The 17,713-nt window shown below is 38.8% G+C and overlaps 1 protein-coding gene across 1 annotated transcript in view; it reads left to right on the plus strand.

Moving 5' to 3' along the window:
* The window catches only part of INPP5F (inositol polyphosphate-5-phosphatase F), a 35,348-nt gene extending 19,315 nt beyond the window's left edge, over positions 1-16,033 (plus strand). Inside the window, exons 7-20 of the mRNA XM_030453501.1 lie at positions 411-609; positions 1,377-1,556; positions 1,848-1,915; positions 2,342-2,466; positions 3,602-3,679; positions 4,308-4,428; positions 6,432-6,560; positions 8,083-8,200; positions 8,682-8,880; positions 9,882-9,953; positions 10,051-10,124; positions 11,285-11,413; positions 12,170-12,257; positions 13,305-16,033. Of these exons, the coding sequence (XP_030309361.1) occupies positions 411-609; positions 1,377-1,556; positions 1,848-1,915; positions 2,342-2,466; positions 3,602-3,679; positions 4,308-4,428; positions 6,432-6,560; positions 8,083-8,200; positions 8,682-8,880; positions 9,882-9,953; positions 10,051-10,124; positions 11,285-11,413; positions 12,170-12,257; positions 13,305-14,439 (2,715 nt within the window). The 3' untranslated portion in view covers positions 14,440-16,033. The remainder of the gene's footprint in view (positions 1-410; positions 610-1,376; positions 1,557-1,847; positions 1,916-2,341; positions 2,467-3,601; positions 3,680-4,307; positions 4,429-6,431; positions 6,561-8,082; positions 8,201-8,681; positions 8,881-9,881; positions 9,954-10,050; positions 10,125-11,284; positions 11,414-12,169; positions 12,258-13,304) is intronic.
* The last annotated feature ends 1,680 nt before the right edge of the window (positions 16,034-17,713 follow it).

Consider the following 17,713-nt stretch of genomic DNA (forward strand, 5'->3'; position numbering starts at 1 on the left):
AGTTACTAGGTAAAGCTTTTAGTGTGCTTAAATGTCAAATGTAACATTGTATTGAAAAATCTTTTTTGAGAAACTGGAAAGGAAGCTTTTAAGTGTTGTAGGGTTTTCTTCTGTCCCTAGACATCTGGGAGAAGAGGAGGGCTTTTTTGCCTTGCCTTGATTTAGCTTGTTTCATCTCCACAGAAAAATCTTTTTTTTTTTTCCTTCTTCCTCCCGATTTAAAAGCCTTATGACTCATGACAGAAAAATGCTGGTACCTCTTACAAAAATAAGACAAGGATATGGCAAAGATATCTTAGAACACGAAAACCATGTGGAGCAACTGTTTATGAACATGAGAGGTGGCAGAAATAATTGTAGGTAATGTAGAACCAACAGGAGTGTAAGTTTGTTTTTTTTGTAACCTTCAGAATGCTGAAGTGGACTTCTGGATTATACCCATCATACAAGGATTTGTGCAAATTGAAGAACTTGTAGTGAACTATAGTGAATCTTCTGATGATGATAAGAGCAGTCCTGAAACCCCACCTCAGGAATCAACTTGTGTGGATGATGTTCATCCAACATTTCTGGTGGCACTGATTTCCCGACGGAGCCGGCACAGAGCTGGTAGGCAAAGAGTTCAAGGTCTTGGGGTTGTTCCTGAACCCCTGGAGGAGGGATGCAGATGATAAAACTTTGAAAAAGTGCTGTGATGTTTATCAGATGATCAGCTTTTGTTACAGTATGTACTACTGCCTTTCCTGCTTATAGGAAGAAAAGAAAAGGCTGTGGTGTGTACAGCACTACTCAGCTTTTCCTAGGGTGCTTACTAAGTGAGCTTATCTTCTCTTGAGCACTAAATGCACCTTTGGAGGTCACAGTTCTGAGATGTGGTTTCATCTTCTTAAAGAACACCTTGATTAGAACCTTGTGAACATCATCCTGCTGTGTTTCAGTAGGCATTTGTCAGTCTAAAGTGGCCTTTAGGTTCGTGGAAAATACTGAGCACTAAAATAGAACTTTCTGCTGAATTTCACAGAAGAGGAAGTAATTTATCCTTTAGGGTGCAGTAGATGTATCTGTGACTTCATAGTGCCAGTACACAGCCTTGCTTTGTCAACTTACTTTCTGCTATATATATATATATTCTGTATATATATATATATATATATATAAATATATATATCAGTAAATAAACTTCACCATATAATCAATATAACTTTGGGGGATTACACTAGGATAGGAGTGAGTTTTACTATTGATCATGGACTTTGTCTAGAACTCTCATGTTATTCTCGTCACAAATGACATTAACTAATTAATGGCACAAATATCATTAATGAAAGCTAATGCCTAATGAGGAAATATCAATTGATCATTGTTATTCCTCCTAGGGATGCGGTATAAGCGAAGAGGTGTTGATAAAAATGGAAATGTGGCAAATTATGTCGAGACAGAGCAACTGATTCATGTTCATAATCACACTCTCTCATTTATACAAACAAGAGGCTCTGTGCCTGTTTTCTGGAGCCAGGTTGGATATAGATATAACCCACGGCCCCGACTGGACAAGAGTAAGTAGCTGGAGAGGAGTCATGCTTAATAGAAGTCAAATTTTAGTCCAATCTGTTCTCCAAAACTCAAAATAAAGCAAAAATTTGAGAATGGTGTTTCCTGTACACTAAAGTAGTAGAACAAAGATGTTGAGAAAGTTGATGAAAGTTCTTTAGTTATGTACAATGTGTTGCGTTGTCTAAGTACTTCAAGCAAAGGTATCTTGTTTTTTATAGATACAATGTTTTAATACTTAAGCTTTTTTATTTAATACTTTTAATACAGCTGAATGGGCTGTTTCTGTCTTGTAGGTGAAAATGAAACAGTCTCCTGTTTTCGTGCACACTTTGAGGAACAGCTGAAAAATTACAAGAAGCAGGTGAGTACAACCTGATAAAAGTCATCTTATGAAAATGCAGAGGGTGAAGGTTGATGTTTTTAGTTTGGTTTTGGTGGTGGTGGTATGGGTTGTGGGTTTTCTTGAAGCTTGTTGATAGATAGATGTGTTTTTCAAGTATCCTTATAAGTAACCTCAAAAAAAACCCCCAGCCAAACCAGCAGTAACTTACAGCAATGTGTAACTTTTAGTGCTTTTCACCTCTCATGTGAGTTCATATCTTCTTTATATTTAAATTCAGGTGGGCAGGTAACTGCTGGGGCTTGATCTGGGGTACAATATATCAAAGATTGTGACTTCAGCAAGATTACCTACAGATACTTAACTCTTGAGCTGTTTGTTTTTCCAAGGTATATATCTAAGCAAGACTGTAGCACTTGACAACTGTTAAATTTAACTTTTGAACAGGTTATTATTAATTTGGTGGATCAGACAGGCAGAGAGAAGATTATTGGAGATGCTTACCTTAAGCAGGTTCTTCTGTACAACAACGCAAATCTGACTTATGTTTCATTTGACTTCCATGAGCACTGGTAAGAAACCTCTTAAAAATGTCACTTTGCATCTTTTTTTACTAGCATGAAAGGAGACTTAAAGGCAGGAGAACAGCTGTGGCTATTTCTATTTGTGCTTGAAACACTCCTTTTAAACAGAATGCCTTTTGTAAACTTAAGGCACTCTGAAAGTTAAAGTTTGGATAACTAAGCACTGCTGTTTGCTGTTCTTTTGTCCCTGACTTGTTAAATATAGAGTTATTTATTAGGCAAAGTTTAGAAGTCACTATGCACTTTAAGCTGCAGTGTTTCCTTAAACATGATGGGAAGGTAAAGCTACAGGTGACCTTTTCAAACTACTGCTCCTAGTTCTTTGCCACAAGCCATTCTTCTTCTCTTGTTGCTATGATCATATGACAGTTTTTTCCAGAACCTTGATGCTGCTGTTCCATTATAAAATACACTGGACTTAATTTAAATCTAGTATAAATAATTGTTGCTTTTCTGACTCCATTCTGATGTTGGCATGGTTGTGGTCCAGTGTTCACGTGGCCAAGCAACTGACCTGACACCCAGACCTGTTTCTCCTGCTTGACTCAAGCAGGCTCCATTTGTGTACAAGTACAGAGTCTGAAAACTCAGTTTTAATCTTCATCTCCTAAATTAATCTAGGGATTGCATCTGGCCTGGGAAAAGCATTGCTGACTGCATAAGTATGTCATTAGTGGGTATTGTCTGAGAGGGGGAGGAAAAGATGAAAAAAACCCATGAAAATAGTAATGACCTTAAAGAGACTTATTTTTGGTAGCGCTGTTGACATCTTGAATTGATTTGATGCTTTCCTGCTTAAATGAGCTTTTGTTTGGGTTTTATATTCTCTTAAGACCTGCTGTACTAAGTGGGACTCCTCATTTTTGCACTGTGGGGATGAGTGAACAGAGAAAATACTGAAATTGACATGTGGGGTGTGGAGAGATCTCTGGCCTTGGATTTAAATATTAACTGTACTTGACTATAATTCTGAATATTGGCTGCTATTTGAAGTTAAGTGTGGGAGAGAACGTCTGTCTCTCTTGCTTAGTCAAAACACTATCTTTGTTACAGAGAACAAAATAAATAACTAAGGAAAAACCACTGTAGTTCAAACTAACTGCTGTGAAATTCTGTGTTTTAGCCGAGGAATGAAGTTTGAAAATGTTCAAACTCTGACTGATGCCATCCATGATATTATTCTTGACATGAAGTGGTGCTGGTAGGTGCTTTAAATGTTTTTAGACTTAAATGCTTTACAAATTAAATATTTGTAGAAAAAAACCCAAGCACTACTTATTCTCAGGCCTTGGTTTTTTTTTTTACTGGTATGTTTTACATTCTTCTCTTTGTGCCCAACTTGTGCATCAGAGTTTTTGTGTTCTGAAGTATTGGTGTTCTACACACATAACAGCAAAAGTTCTCAGATTCTGTTTTCTGCCTGAAGCTTATTGCATTTAAGGCTTTTAGGGTTTCTTATCTTTAATTCGAACCACTTTGTACTTGAGCCACAAACTTGAACACCAACCACATTATTGAGAACAGTCAATAAGCTTGACCTTTGGTGTTAACTGATAAAAAGTTACATATTTTGGGAATGAGTATGGCTGCAGTCATTCATAATTGACTGTATATTGCTCAATATCTGCTGAATGAAGGGTTCCTGCACTTATTGTTGGGTTCTAAGTTTTTGACATTAAGTGCCTAATCTTGAGAGTTGGGGTATGGCTGGCGTGATGAGGGAAACTAGGATTTCATGAGTAAAATTGTCTACTTTTTGTAGAAGCTGATAAATTACACTGGATTACAAGTGTCTCAGTATGCTTTTGCTTTATTTTTTTTGTTGGAAGGGTTGATCAAGCTGGTGTGATTTGTAAGCAGGAAGGAATTTTTCGAGTTAACTGCATGGACTGCCTGGATCGCACAAATGTTGTGCAGGCTGCTATTGCAAGAGTGGTCATGGAACAGCAGGCAAGTATAACCAGTGTCCTTTTCCAAGTACTGAGTACATCAGAACTTAATTGTTGACACTGTTTGGCAAATGCTGAGCTAACCTGTAGTGAAAAGGATTTTGCAAGCTACTTGGAGACACCATGAAGCTGAAAGCAGTGAAAAGAACTTGAAATAATTCTAAGACAGTGCTGCCTAGACTCGTCCTGCAGAGAGGGAATGACTGTCCACATGGAGAGGAGTCTCTTGTTTTGATTTAGAAACTTTATGTTGTGCAGTAATACAAAGCTTAAACAGAATAACCCCCTCACAGTAAATCCCTCCCTCAAATGAGATGTTAAAGGACTAAAATCGAACTAGAAGTTGGATGCAGTTTTAGCTGTTTTGAAGTAAAATACTGTAGTGCAGCAGGAAGGGAGAATAATTGTCTTTTCTGTGTGTAGGGGAATAAGTAATTAATGATATAAATATCCTAAGTGGCTGAATACCATGATCTGTAATAGTTCTTCCTGTATGGAGAAGATGTTCCCAAGAAGACTGAGAGTCCTTCCTTTAGTCTTCCACCTCTTTGCCCTGCTCCCCATTTGCTTTTTGATACAGAAGCTCAGTAATAATTGTCTTCCCTTATGAAGACTTAGTGGTACTGTAATTGAAACTGTGAAGCCTCAGTTACAGCCCAGGCCAAAATGAACAAACCTGACTGTGCTTAAAGTGCACCACAGAGCATGAAGTGGGTTCTTCATTAGGCTGAAGAGTGAATGGCTCTAACCATTGAATCAGGCAGTTCCTGTTTGTCATCTGCCTTAATGAGCTCCTTGCACAGAGTGTTAAGAACAAGGGACAGGACTAGCAGTGCCACAGTCATTATTTTAGAAGAGGTTTTCTATATGTTAACCCTGTGAGTTCAAAGGCAATCTATCCATTGAACATAGGCTGTTGTTAAGAGCACTTCAATAATCATTACTGCAGTATTAGCTTGTGATCTGCTGCTTGTGTGCCTCCCATATTATAGCTGATGTACTTGGGAATCAATTCAGAACTGAGAAATGCCCCAAGCATTGGAGGTGACTGGCATAAAGTGGAAGATAAGAATTACATGGACCTTGCCTTTGCACTTCCTTGGCACCACAGGACTTGTTTTCTCTCAGCTGGGAATTTGATAGGGCTTTCAAAGTCAACAGACAGGCTTGTATCATTTTTCATCTGACTTGGAAAGAGTGCTTGAGCTTTTTTTTAATTGGTTGTAAATTGGACTAAATCATAGGCAAACTTGAAGTTATCCCTGCAGCTGCCCTGACATTTAGTGACTGGACTGCAGTTGTGTTTGTGCTGCTTTGCCAATTTAAAAGGCTTAAGTTTGTGTGCACCCAAGACTTATCTTGGGCAAAGTTAAGTACTGGTTGTTCTGAAGAGTAAGTTATCTTGCTTTCAGCATCAGTGCTACTGACCAAAATGCACTAGCATTAATAATAAACACAGCATACTTCATTTTAAGGTTTTATTTTGAGGGAGGAGTAAGGCCCAAGGTTGTGCCACTACATTTGCTTTAGTGTCTGGAAGCAAAAGATAAAGAACCTGGTGTGCCTTTTCTTGTAAATGGAAAAGGATTCCTTTTCTTTCAGACCTCTGGGGTCATAACTGCCTTTGCAATAGAGAACATTAACTTGTTTATCCATGTTAATGTTCTGTGCTGTCTGATCTTGTAATAGTTCTCAGTAGAAAATTGAATCTTGAATTGTATCTTGAGTTATCTGGAGTAACTTTTCCTTCAGCTCATTTTTTTCCAAGATTGACTGCCATAATTAATATATTACTGCTTCATCCAGTGATACGAAGTTTAACAGTGAACTGGTGATTAGTTGGTAACAATTAATCCAACCTAACAAATTAGCAGAATGGGTTCTTTTTCTCAGATGATAGAAAACAACAATTCAGTGCTTGGCAAACATTCCTGTTTTCTTTATCAAGCTCTCATAGTGGGGATTATTTTTATCTTGAACATTAATATATATGTCTTATTCCAGCTCAAAAAACTGGGTGTGATGCCACCAGAACAGCCTTTGCCAGTGAAATGCAACAGAATTTACCAGATAATTTGGGCCAACAACGGAGATGCCATAAGCCGGCAGTACGCTGGCACAGCAGCCTTAAAGGTAAAGAGTGAAGAGGGCTAACTGCTCTGAGAATGTATGTTACATTACAGGCTTTATATCCAGTAGAAAACTCTTGTATGTGTAGCAAAATTAGCCAAACATTCTGCTTGGGTTTGTTTTGAAGAGATAGGAGACCTTGCAGTGGAAGAATGTTTTGTGTCACACTTAAGTGTGAACTGGAGGAGACTTCGGTGTCCGAGTGTCCTGTGGCAGTGCTGTAGTTTAACTGCATTCTTTCATTTCATGGCTGCCTACAAAGCATGGTTGAGCCAGGAGTTGAGGTTCTGTATTAAGCATTACTTCTGTTTAAAGTTAAACATGTTTATACTCCTTTTAAGTGAGTACAGTACTTCAAAAATACTCTGAAGGACTGAATATCAGGATGTGTAGGATGATATTGATTAGTTATACTTTCCAAAGGCTTTTCTTAAGTAGTTGTAATGCAGTCTGTCTATCAAGATCAGAAATTTGGCATGAGACCCCTTGCTGTTCATTCTATTCCTTTGAGAAATCATAGAATTTAAGTTACTTTCTGTCTGCATATTCACTGGTGAAACCATTTTTAGTATTCCTGGTTGTTGGCATTGGAAAAGCCTGTATAGTGGACATGCTTAACACTGAAATATTTTTCATCTCTCTACTGACCTTTGATTAAACTATTGTATTAACATTGAAAAAAACCAAAGCCAAAAAGAAAAAACCAACAAAACCCCAATTAAAATGATCCCGATACACTCTTATTGTTTGTAAATATTTTAAACTTTATATGTGAAGCACAGAACTTGATTTGAAGATCTAAATTTAGAGCCATGTTGCTTAAAGTTTTCACAACTAGCCATTGACATTCATGGCTTAAATTTATTTGCAGTTTAATTATGGTATTTTGTGAAACACTTGAAATATTCTTCATAGTAGCTGGCTTGGCTTTTAGAACTGCTCTGTGCCAGTGTTCAGAGTGTCTCTGCAAATAGAATCCTTTAATGAATTGTAAATACCAAAACTGCTTTTTATTCAAATTCTAAGCCTTCCATGGCCTAGAAACTCTCCTTTGTTTCTGAGCTTTGAGGGTATCTACTATTTTCCTTCACTGTGTTGTGCTTGTTTTGGTAGCAGAAGCAGAAAAGATGAAAATTTCAGTAAGCTCCAGTTTTCTCTGTTGTTCCAGTAAAGTTTCTTTTACATTAAATGGGAAAAAATAGGAGGCTTTTTTGAGGTATTAAACATGCCAGTGATTGTCTTGAGAATTCTGCTTTCATGTTAGCATGGTGCATGTCCTAATTACTGTTTTCCATTGGGATGTTATGTTGAATCACAAGTCAGTCAAATACATAAGATTCTCTGCAAAGTCAAAAATACCATGAGAAGTAGCTGCTCTTTGAAAACTTCTGTATGAAATGATTACTCAACTTGTAACTTCTGAGGTGCCATCTCTTCAGTTCTGACTTTCAGAGTGCCAAAGCTTTGGAGCTGAGGCTGCTGCTTCAAAGCTGTGTGTGTGTGTTTTGCATGTTCTGTGTGACAGGGTGACTTCACAAGGACTGGGGAAAGAAAGCTGGCTGGGGTAATGAAGGATGGAGTGAACTCTGCAAACAGATACTACTTGAATCGTTTCAGGGATGCTTACAGGCAAGCAGTCATAGGTAAGAGTACAATTTCACCATAGCTGAACTGGTATTTAGAAAAGTTTATGGAAATCAGCTTGGCTTGTTCTTTTTGACTGAACTTTTCTGAGGTTTGAAAGCACCATATGGAACAGTCATTCTCCAGCTGGAAATCAAGCAACATCCAGTTCAGAGGGACTGAATATGCAGTGTAGAATTTGCTTCTAGCTTCATTTTTGCATTAACTATCTTGTAACATCTCTCTGGTAGACAAAGTTAAATTTGTGCAGCAGGTGTTTCCTAAAGTGGTGAGTTAATTCTTGCTTTTCACTGAGAAAATGGTGTAGTACCTACTGAATGTTCAGTTTCAGGCAACATCCTATTCAGAAAAAGTAACCATTTTTCTGGAGGATATTCCAGTGTGAAACATTTGGAAGGAATTTACAGATAAATCAGACTATTGCTATATATAACTTTCAACTTCTGGTTCCTAGTTTGAGATTTTCTGTGATTTATTTAGATTTGATGCAGGGTGTCCCTGTAACAGAGGATCTTTACTCCATATTTACAAAAGAGAAGGAGCATGAAGCCTTGCACAAGGAGAACCTGAGAAGCCATCAGGAATTGATCAGCCAGCTGCTGCAGAGCTACATGAAAATGCTCTTACCAGATGATGAAAAATTCCATGGAGGGTGGGCACTTATTGACTGTGATCCAAGGTTTGTTGAATAAAGTCATAATTGATCAGCTATTAATATGACACCCCTGTTAATTTATCCTGCCTCTGTTAAATTTCTACAGATGTTAAATTACTTTGGCTGCTGTGTTAACAGAGTACAAGTGGATAGTTTTGTGGGATGACAAAGGTCTTTAGAGGGACTGAATACTCGTGACTCTAAAAGGAAAGGTCCCCATGTGTTTTTCCCAGTACTTTAAACATGATGCATTCTGGAGTTGTCTTTGAGACATCAGATGTGGTAGGCCAAGAAGATGTGGTAGGCACCAAGAAGAGAACTTGTAACCACCCTTTGTTCCAGAAGGGGCTGTTTGAGGAACTGTTGCCCTTTAATGCTTTTTAGGGAAAGTGGAACTTGACTTCAGAGCTGGATCTGATCAGATTAAATTCTTGTGTAATGAGTTGGGAGTAGGAAAACCTAGATTTCTCTTCATGAGAAATGAACTCTTAACCTCACTGATAAGTTGTCTTATCAACTTTTGAGTTCACATACTTATAAAAGAAAAGTAGTGGTTAGATCTTCCTCAGATTAAACTTCAGCATCTAAAAATACCAAAGCAGGATGCTATGATACTAGTCAAATCCCTGACTCATCACTTAACCAGAGTCTGAGGTATTTTTCCAGTCTTTATTAGTATTTTTAATGTCTTGTGGGTTTTCTGTTTATTTTTGGACCTGCTGTTGACCTGTTTGAGCTGTTAGGTAGCTCCAGCTTTGGGTGTTGCTTATATAGAACCACTTATTGTATGGTAAGCCTAATGACACATCACATTTTGGTTTTTGAGCTGTCTCTCCTGACTTGGTTTTTTTCTTGTGGCTGTGAATAGGTAGCAGCATCACACAAGATAACCTAACATACCAGAACTGAAACTTCTTGTTGTAATGTACCTGCAGCTGGAAAAATGTCCCTAAAATATGTTGGGGATGGGTTAGAGCTGTGCAAGCAAAACCTCCCCTTGATTCATTCTTCTTTCTCTTCCATAGTCTCATTGATGCCACTCATAAGGATGTGGATGTTCTGCTGTTACTTTCTAATTCTGCCTACTACGTGGCCTAGTAAGTCAGCACTTTGTCTTACCACATGCAGTTTATTTCTAGTAGCTTTGTTTTAGATCAGCAGGAAGCATTAAAGTCTGATTCTTTGCTTTTCTAGTTATGATGATGAAGTTGACAAGGTGAATCAGTACCAAAGGTTAAGTCTTGAAGCTCTGGAAAAAATAGAAATAGGTAAGAATGTAGTCACCTTATATATTTCTTGAATGCTCTTAAGAATAGCTTGAGCCCTTATTAAAGTATTCTGTAAATGTATTAAAACATCAATATATTGCATGTGTCTTGTGTGCTTCACCTGAGCTAGGAATGTGCTTCCTTGCTGCAAACAGATGCTGGGGTTGAGTCTGTTCACTTTCAGTTCTGTGTTTTACTGCTGCTTGAAATGGAAACTGATCACTGCTGGGTTCTAAACTTTGGGCAGTAACAATTGGATCAGCTGCATTCTATGATGAATCAAAGGTTTGTGCATTCAGTGCACTCTTTCTTCAATACTGCAGCTGGTTCTGGATTGTGCTTTAGATCTGCTGCATAGTTTTTTGGGTTGTTTTTAAACTCAGTGTCTGATATGAAACATGTTATTGTGCAATAACCTTGTTATGCTGATTAATTAAGGCTAAATCCTGCACTTTCAGCTGAAAGCATTAAAGATGTGTTATCTTTGGCTTTACAGATGCAGAAGTTGCTTCAGTTTAAGAGAAGGAAGGGAAATTTTTGTCACCAGTTTCCTACCCACACCCCCTAAAAACCTTAGGGTTTTTAATGCAAAGTGGTGTCATCATCTCCTTACTGTAACCTTCACTGTCTGTGTAGTTTATGTCTCACTTCTCTGTTGTGGAGATCCACAATACATCCTGACTGACAGGATATAGCTGAACCATCCAGACCAAATACCTAATAAAAACAAACAAAAAACCACTAGATTCAGTGATCTAGATATGATGCAGCTCATTGCAGACTTGAAATGCTTGGTCTAAATCTTGAAACTTTGCTTTCACTTGGTACAAATATATTACCTTTCCCTTTAATTCCTGCAGGGAGTCTTAAAACACAAGCTGTAGTAGTTGTAGAGTTGATTCCTTCTATTTGGAAGGATGAACTGTAATAAGTAATCAAACTGCAGTATAGTAGAAGTACACAGAGTCTAATTGCTGTTTGGAAGTAATTATTTAGTTGTGAAAATCTTTCATTTGAAGTGTCCATCCTGCTCTAAAGAAATCAAAGCTTTTGATGCTGAAGAAGGCTGGCAACTCTAGCATACATTTAGGTCCAGTATTTGCAACATCTCTTTCAGTGTCTGGTTAAAGAAGATTTCTCATCTCCTCTTTATTTCTCAGGGCCTGAGCCTACTCTCTTTGGCAAACCCAAGTTCTCTTGCATGAGGCTGCATTACAAATACAAAGAAACGAGTGGGTATTTTCACACTCTGAGAGCTGTGGTACGCAACCCAGAGGAGGATGGAAAAGGTTTGTTTCATGGGTAAAGAAAAAAGTTAAAACTGTATTCAGTATGCAGGTGTTTCTCTAGGAAACACTGCTTCCACTCAGCCTGGGATCAGTAACTTCGTAAGAAACAGATATATTTTAATGTAAGGGTATTTTAATGTGATCCAGTTGGGTGGGGAACCAGCAAAAAAACTCTGCATGTGGCTTTCTGAGTGAACACCAGGATGTTAATGTTTTAAAATAATTTTCAGGTATGGCTTTAAAGCAACATCTCACTTCTAGAGAGATGTGTTCAGTTCTTTCTCAATTCTACCAAGACATTTCCATGTCCACATCTTTACTGCTCCCCAAGCTGATTAAATGTGTTTAAAATTAGCTCCTAAAGAGTGGAAGATGTTATTTAGTGAAATCAATGTCTAGAAATGTTCTTGCTTGAAATGAAATGAACACTAATGCAAAAAATACATTTTCTTACTTGGAGCACTGAATTTGGTCAACATGGATTAGAGTTACATATGATTGCTTTTGTTCCTTCTATAAATGATGAATTTTGGCAGTGATTCACTTACATCCAGTATTTAGGTCTTAAGGACATTCTTTAAGCTTATTTTGTAAGCTTTAAATCAGCATTGGAACTTGTAGGGTGAAAGAAAGAACCCAACCATGTCAAATAACCTGACTTAATTACATGACAAAAACAGGCCTGATTTTAGGTTTTGGAATGTGGGATTTTAAGGTTTTTTTACAGTGTCTGACAGGCTGCTAATTGGATTTCAGACACTCTTCAGTGCATTGCAGAAATGCTGAGAATCACAAAGCAAGCAATGGGATCAGATGTGCCCATTATTGAGAAGAAGCTGGAGAGGTGAGTCCTTAAATGGTGTGAACCTTCTCTGTCCCACTTCTGCACTTGTGGTCTGTCCCATGCCTCAAACAAACATCTGCATCCAGCTACTGTGCTAGGAGTTCATTTGTCTGTGCACTGCCTCCAATAATAACTGACTGAAAGCACTTAGAGTATCCTTGCTTATAATTTTAGGTGTGTGCTTATAGATAAGACTACCAAATGTAAACATCATAGAGCAAATCAGGTGGTTTGTGGTTAGTTTGTCAAATTTCATTGTTCCTATTTGAACTTAGTGGCACAGGAGTTTGCTTTGCAAGTCCAGTAAGAGAAAAGAGAATGTGAAAGCACAGCTCAAGTCCTTACTAGAATTCTTTTGACAATTGACTCATTAAAGAAAACAATCCAACATTAAACAGGAGTAACCATTCTCTGTAAATACTGGTGAGGTGTTAACAGTGAGGAACTCATTTGCAGAGGGCAATGAAGCAGAAATAAGAGAGGGTGGCTAGCTGAAGTTTTACCATTTCCAGAGCAATCTATTGCATTGCTTTGGACCCTTCCAATGAGACTGTGTGAGCTACTAGAAAATGTGCTGTGCAGCACAACTGTCAATTGTCAGGCAAAAACCATTAGGGCACTTAATGAAATAAATTTATTCTGTATTTGATTATTGGGCTACTATTTCAGGTTCTTTTTCCAGTGGAGTAGTAAGTGTAACAAGAAATTCTTTTTTAGGGGTACTGAAGTCTGAATATTTTTTAACTTGTGTACAGCATACACAAAGTCAGGTTTACAAATAGAGACTTCAAATCTAGTGCTATCTAGAACTAAACTTGCCTGCAGAAGCTAATTTTCCCTCTTGTTTGGTTGCCATTCTGTAGCAGCCCTCCTTTATTTTTGTCATTTTGGGTTTGATTAGCCTGTATGGATACAGTTATGTCAGGAGAGGATCACATAGTTACTGGAATGTCCACATCTATCCTGGAAATAGACTGGAAAATGGGAAATACTTGGTGTTTATAAACAAGATGTGATTTTTACAGATTTTTTTTTCCCTTCTTCCAGGAAGAGCAGTAAACCTCATGAAGACATCATTGGCATTCGGTCTCAGAACAGAGGGTCTCTGGCTCAAGGCAAGAATTACCTCCTGAGCAAGTTCTCATCTCTCAATCAGAAAGTGAAGCAAACCAAGTCCAACGTCAACATCAGCAATCTCCGCAAGTTAGGCAGCTTCACCAAACCTGAGGTGAAAGTCAATTTCTTGAAACCAAATATGAAAGTGAACTTGTGGAAATCAGATAGTAGCCTGGAAACTCTGGAGAACCCAGTGGCAGATGCTAAAGTCCATCCTGAATCTGATACAGAAGTATCTGATAATGATTCGTTCCACTCCGATGACTTCCTGACTAATTCTAAATCTGATGAGGACACCCAGCTCTCAGACTCTCTGGAGAACATGGGGCAGGCAGATTATGTCCTGCCCAGCTGTGGGATCATTGCCTCAGCCCCACGCCTGGGCAGTCGTTCCCAGTCCATAAGCAGCACTGACATGAACATCAGCATTCCTGTTCCCTCTGATGTCTGTGTGTCCCAGGATAGCCAGGCTGGCCGTGGAGACATACCCACCCCTTCTGCTGAGCAGGTGGAGATGGAGTTTGCTAAACCTATTGATGTGTACTGCCAGAGGTTTGTGCAGGATGCTCAAAATAAGGTGTCAGATGTGTTGGAGGCTGAGGCTGGTTCTCAGGAGCCCCATCATGTAATAAATCAAAGCAGCAATAATACAGCTAAGAAGGCAGAAGCCAAGGCTGAAGCTATCAGAGATGTTCCTTCCAGGCCATCTAAGTTGGATGTGCAGTCTTCTGAGCCAAATCCTCAGCTCTTAGCTGTTGGTGGGACTGACTTCACTAAATCTCACAGAAGCCCAGGGTCTGTGTCTGGTAACCCTGAGCCAGGACTCCACACGACTCCTTCTCCAGCTGATGGGAGCAGCAGCAGAGCTGTATCCCCCTTTGCTAAAATCCGCAGTTCCATGGTCCAGGTTGCTAACATCACCCAAGCAGGATTGACTCAAGGGATTAATTTTGCTGTGGCAAAGGTCCAGAAGAGCCCTGCAGAGCCAGAAGCTCTCAATGAAATCAAACAAAAAGAACTGAGAGAAATGTTTACGCAATGCCAGACACGAATAATTCAAATCTAGTTGCTGGTTTAGGAAGTGTTCTTCTAGTTGTGGCTTTTAATAGAACACTAAAAAAAAAACAAAAACAAAGACATCAGGACTCATTGTGACATGAACTGCTACTGAATACTGGGATCAATAATCTAGAGAACTTGTTTACAGGGAGTCGGATGTGTGGATGAATTTGGTTCTGACCAAGCTTCAGAATTCCCTCGGGCAGCTGAGATAAAAGAAGGGTAAAACCTATTTAAAGAGGTAGCTTAGACACTGGGGTTAAATAAGCATGCTGTCTGTCTTCAATGTGTTGCACAGTTTTTTTATTTGGTGGTTTTTTGGTTTTTTTTTTTTTTTGAGACTAATTTTGTAGCTCTTCTGACTTCTGTAGAAAGTATTTATACTATTAAGGTGATACTGCACTTCTGTGACCTTACTTACCTTGCACTGCACCAGCAAACTAACTTAGTGGTAAATTACATCTTATTTATTTTTGGACTAGTATTTGTACTTGTTTCCATTGAAGTTTTAGATGCAGCTTTCTACAAATTGTGCCTCTACAATGGGAATTGGTGCATTTTTGTTGACTTTAATTATGTTAACCAGAGATGAAGACTTTTTTTTTTTTTTTTTTTCTCTGTCCTTTTTCTTTCCACACATCCTGGGACACTTACAGTAAAGATAAAGATTATAGTTCCAACCTGAAACCCCCCTGATCCTGCAGTGCAAATTTAGTTTTTATTTTTTTTTTCACTTGTTTTGAGGTGAGGGGAAATGGAGCAAATGTTTTCTGTCTTGCCCAGGCTAAAGCTATTCTCCCATGGTTTGTTTTTTTATTTTTTTTTCCTTCCCCAAATCATGTTGATTTGCTCTTTTGTCTCTGTGTGAAGTAAGACAAGCTTGATACCTGACCTCCTGGCATTGTGTCCCTCTGTGCTATAATTAAAGTATAAACTGTCCAGATGCAAGAGTTCAAATAACTTCTAACCCAGAAGGCAAGTTTCATACAATCAGTGTTGCATTAGTGCATAGATGTCACCATCTTAGCAAAACCAAATTCCTTACCAGCTCAGGCACTGCATTCTTGCAGGATAAAGCCAAGCATCCACTCGTGCTTGGAATTGGCTGAAAAACCCTCTGACAAACCTGTGTCTGTGTGTGTCAAAAGATGAGATCTATCCAAATGCCTCTTTCCCAGAAATGCCTTCCCATGCCATGCTAGTGTAGGAGATGATCCCAAAGCTACTGTAAAGCAGGATCTTCCTGTGCTGGGGTTTATAACTATAACCACCTGATAGACCCAGTGCCTCTGTGTTCTAGTCCTTGTACTGTAGATAGGCTGCACGTGGTGTTCCAAGAAAATAGTGTCATAAAGGTAGGGTAGAACAGTCTTAGGACTCCTAGTGTGTCTGAAATTACCATCATCTAACCCCCCTGTGGTCTGAAACTTTGATAAACAAATTGGATTTATTTATTTGTTAAAGTGATGTGGGTTTGGGTTTTTTTGGGTTTTTTTTTTTGAGTGTCTATACTTGTGGCTCTATTTAAAAACTAAACTGCTGTATTTTAATGTGAGCAATATACATGAGGTATTTTTAATAAAAAACAAGTGGAATCAAAAGGTGGTGCTGGGCACGTGGTGTTGAGGGAAGTGGTGCTGGTGGGATTTTAAGTTTCAAAGGTGGAGGGGTTGTCCTGACTTTCCCTGTCACAGAATGGATGACACTGGAAAGATGTGCTGGAGGTCAGCTGGTACAACTCTGCTCAGGCAGGGCCACCACACCATGGGCAGAGGATATATCCTATATATATATATTATATTTCCAAGCACCTCTCAGGCAGGGGACACCTCTAGGACTTCAGTCCTTGATCCTTTTCTTCTGCTGTTGCATTGCTACAACCCTGGCCCCAGGGGGGAGGACAATAAAAGTCACAGCCACAGTCCTTAAGAACTGCTGAAGGGAAAAATGCTGAATATTTTACCATTATTGTTGTAGGAGAAAAAGAAACTGATCTGTATAAATGCAAAGTGACTTCTACAGCCCTGTAATGCAAGGATGCTCAGAGCTATAAACTCACTTCTATTTATAAAAAAAAAATGGGGGAGAATTAGGCAACAGTTTGGGGCATTTCCTCCTGGAAACTAATTCCTGATCTGCTGGGTGATCCAAAATTATCTTGTCTTGCCAGCTTGGGAGTTCTGCAATACCTAAAATATGCACAAACCCATCCTTTAAGCAAGCACTAAAAGAAAATCTTACAAACCAACTGTGCCTTCCAGGCAGATGGCCTTCTAAAGAGAGACTTCATTTTCTTCTTGCATCTGTTCAGTTGTGTAACTTCATATTAATGTAGCAGAAGTCAGCATGAATATTCATATTTTTAGTGTAAAAAAAAATCAGCTGCAAGCAATTTGAAAAAGGAAACTTGGCTGAAATTTAAGGTAACACAAAAAACTGTTCATCATAAATACTGAAATTAGAAGTGTGCAGAGCTGAAAAGGACAGTTTCAGCAAAAAACAGTCGTGCAGTAAAAAAATGCTGTGTGTGCCCTGTTCATCCCACCTCAGTCAGGAGAAAGCACTATGTAAAGGTTGTATCAGCTTCATGGAAATGTGGCAGGAGCCTTTTTTTTTTCTTGTTCAGAAAAGGAGTAATTAAAGCAAAATCCAGAATGGGGTTTACTGGGCCAGTCCTACTTACTAATCCATGGTTTTTCTGGATTACTCCCAGCCCCCAGCAGGATAAGGTTTCAGTACCTGAACCAGCCTTGTTCAACGAGTTCTGCAAGTCCCATGAGGGGCAGCCTGGCCTCTGAAAAGCAGCTCTGACTGTACAGCATGCATGAGATAGGGTAAGACTGTTCTTAATGCTTCACTGATATTATTCAAAGCCATTAAGCACACTGCATTACTGGTCATGTAGAAAGTGAGATACATTTTGTATGAGTACAAGGGTATCACCCCTTCTCCAGTCAAGGATTTCTTCTTTTTTAAAGCTGTGCCCCAAATAAAGAGATTTGAGCAGTGAGTCTTGCTCTTCCCCCAGAACAATGAAGATTATTTCACACTGGAACCTTGTCCTAGATAAGATCAAATAATTTCTTTACACCACAATATATTCACTGTACCCCTGGTGGTGTGAGTGCAGTTCCAGACACTCAAGTCAGTGTTTCTTTCAGCTGCAGCCCCTGAGCCCCAGAATTCAGCCATTCAAGAATCAGATCACAGGCTTCTCTGCTGTGTATTAAGGGCTCTGTGTTACATTTTCTTCTTATTAAAAGCAAAAATTTTAATGCAAC

This window comes from Calypte anna, chromosome 6 (assembly GCF_003957555.1).
Source record: "Calypte anna isolate BGI_N300 chromosome 6, bCalAnn1_v1.p, whole genome shotgun sequence".
Taxonomy (NCBI): Eukaryota; Metazoa; Chordata; class Aves; order Apodiformes; family Trochilidae; genus Calypte; species Calypte anna.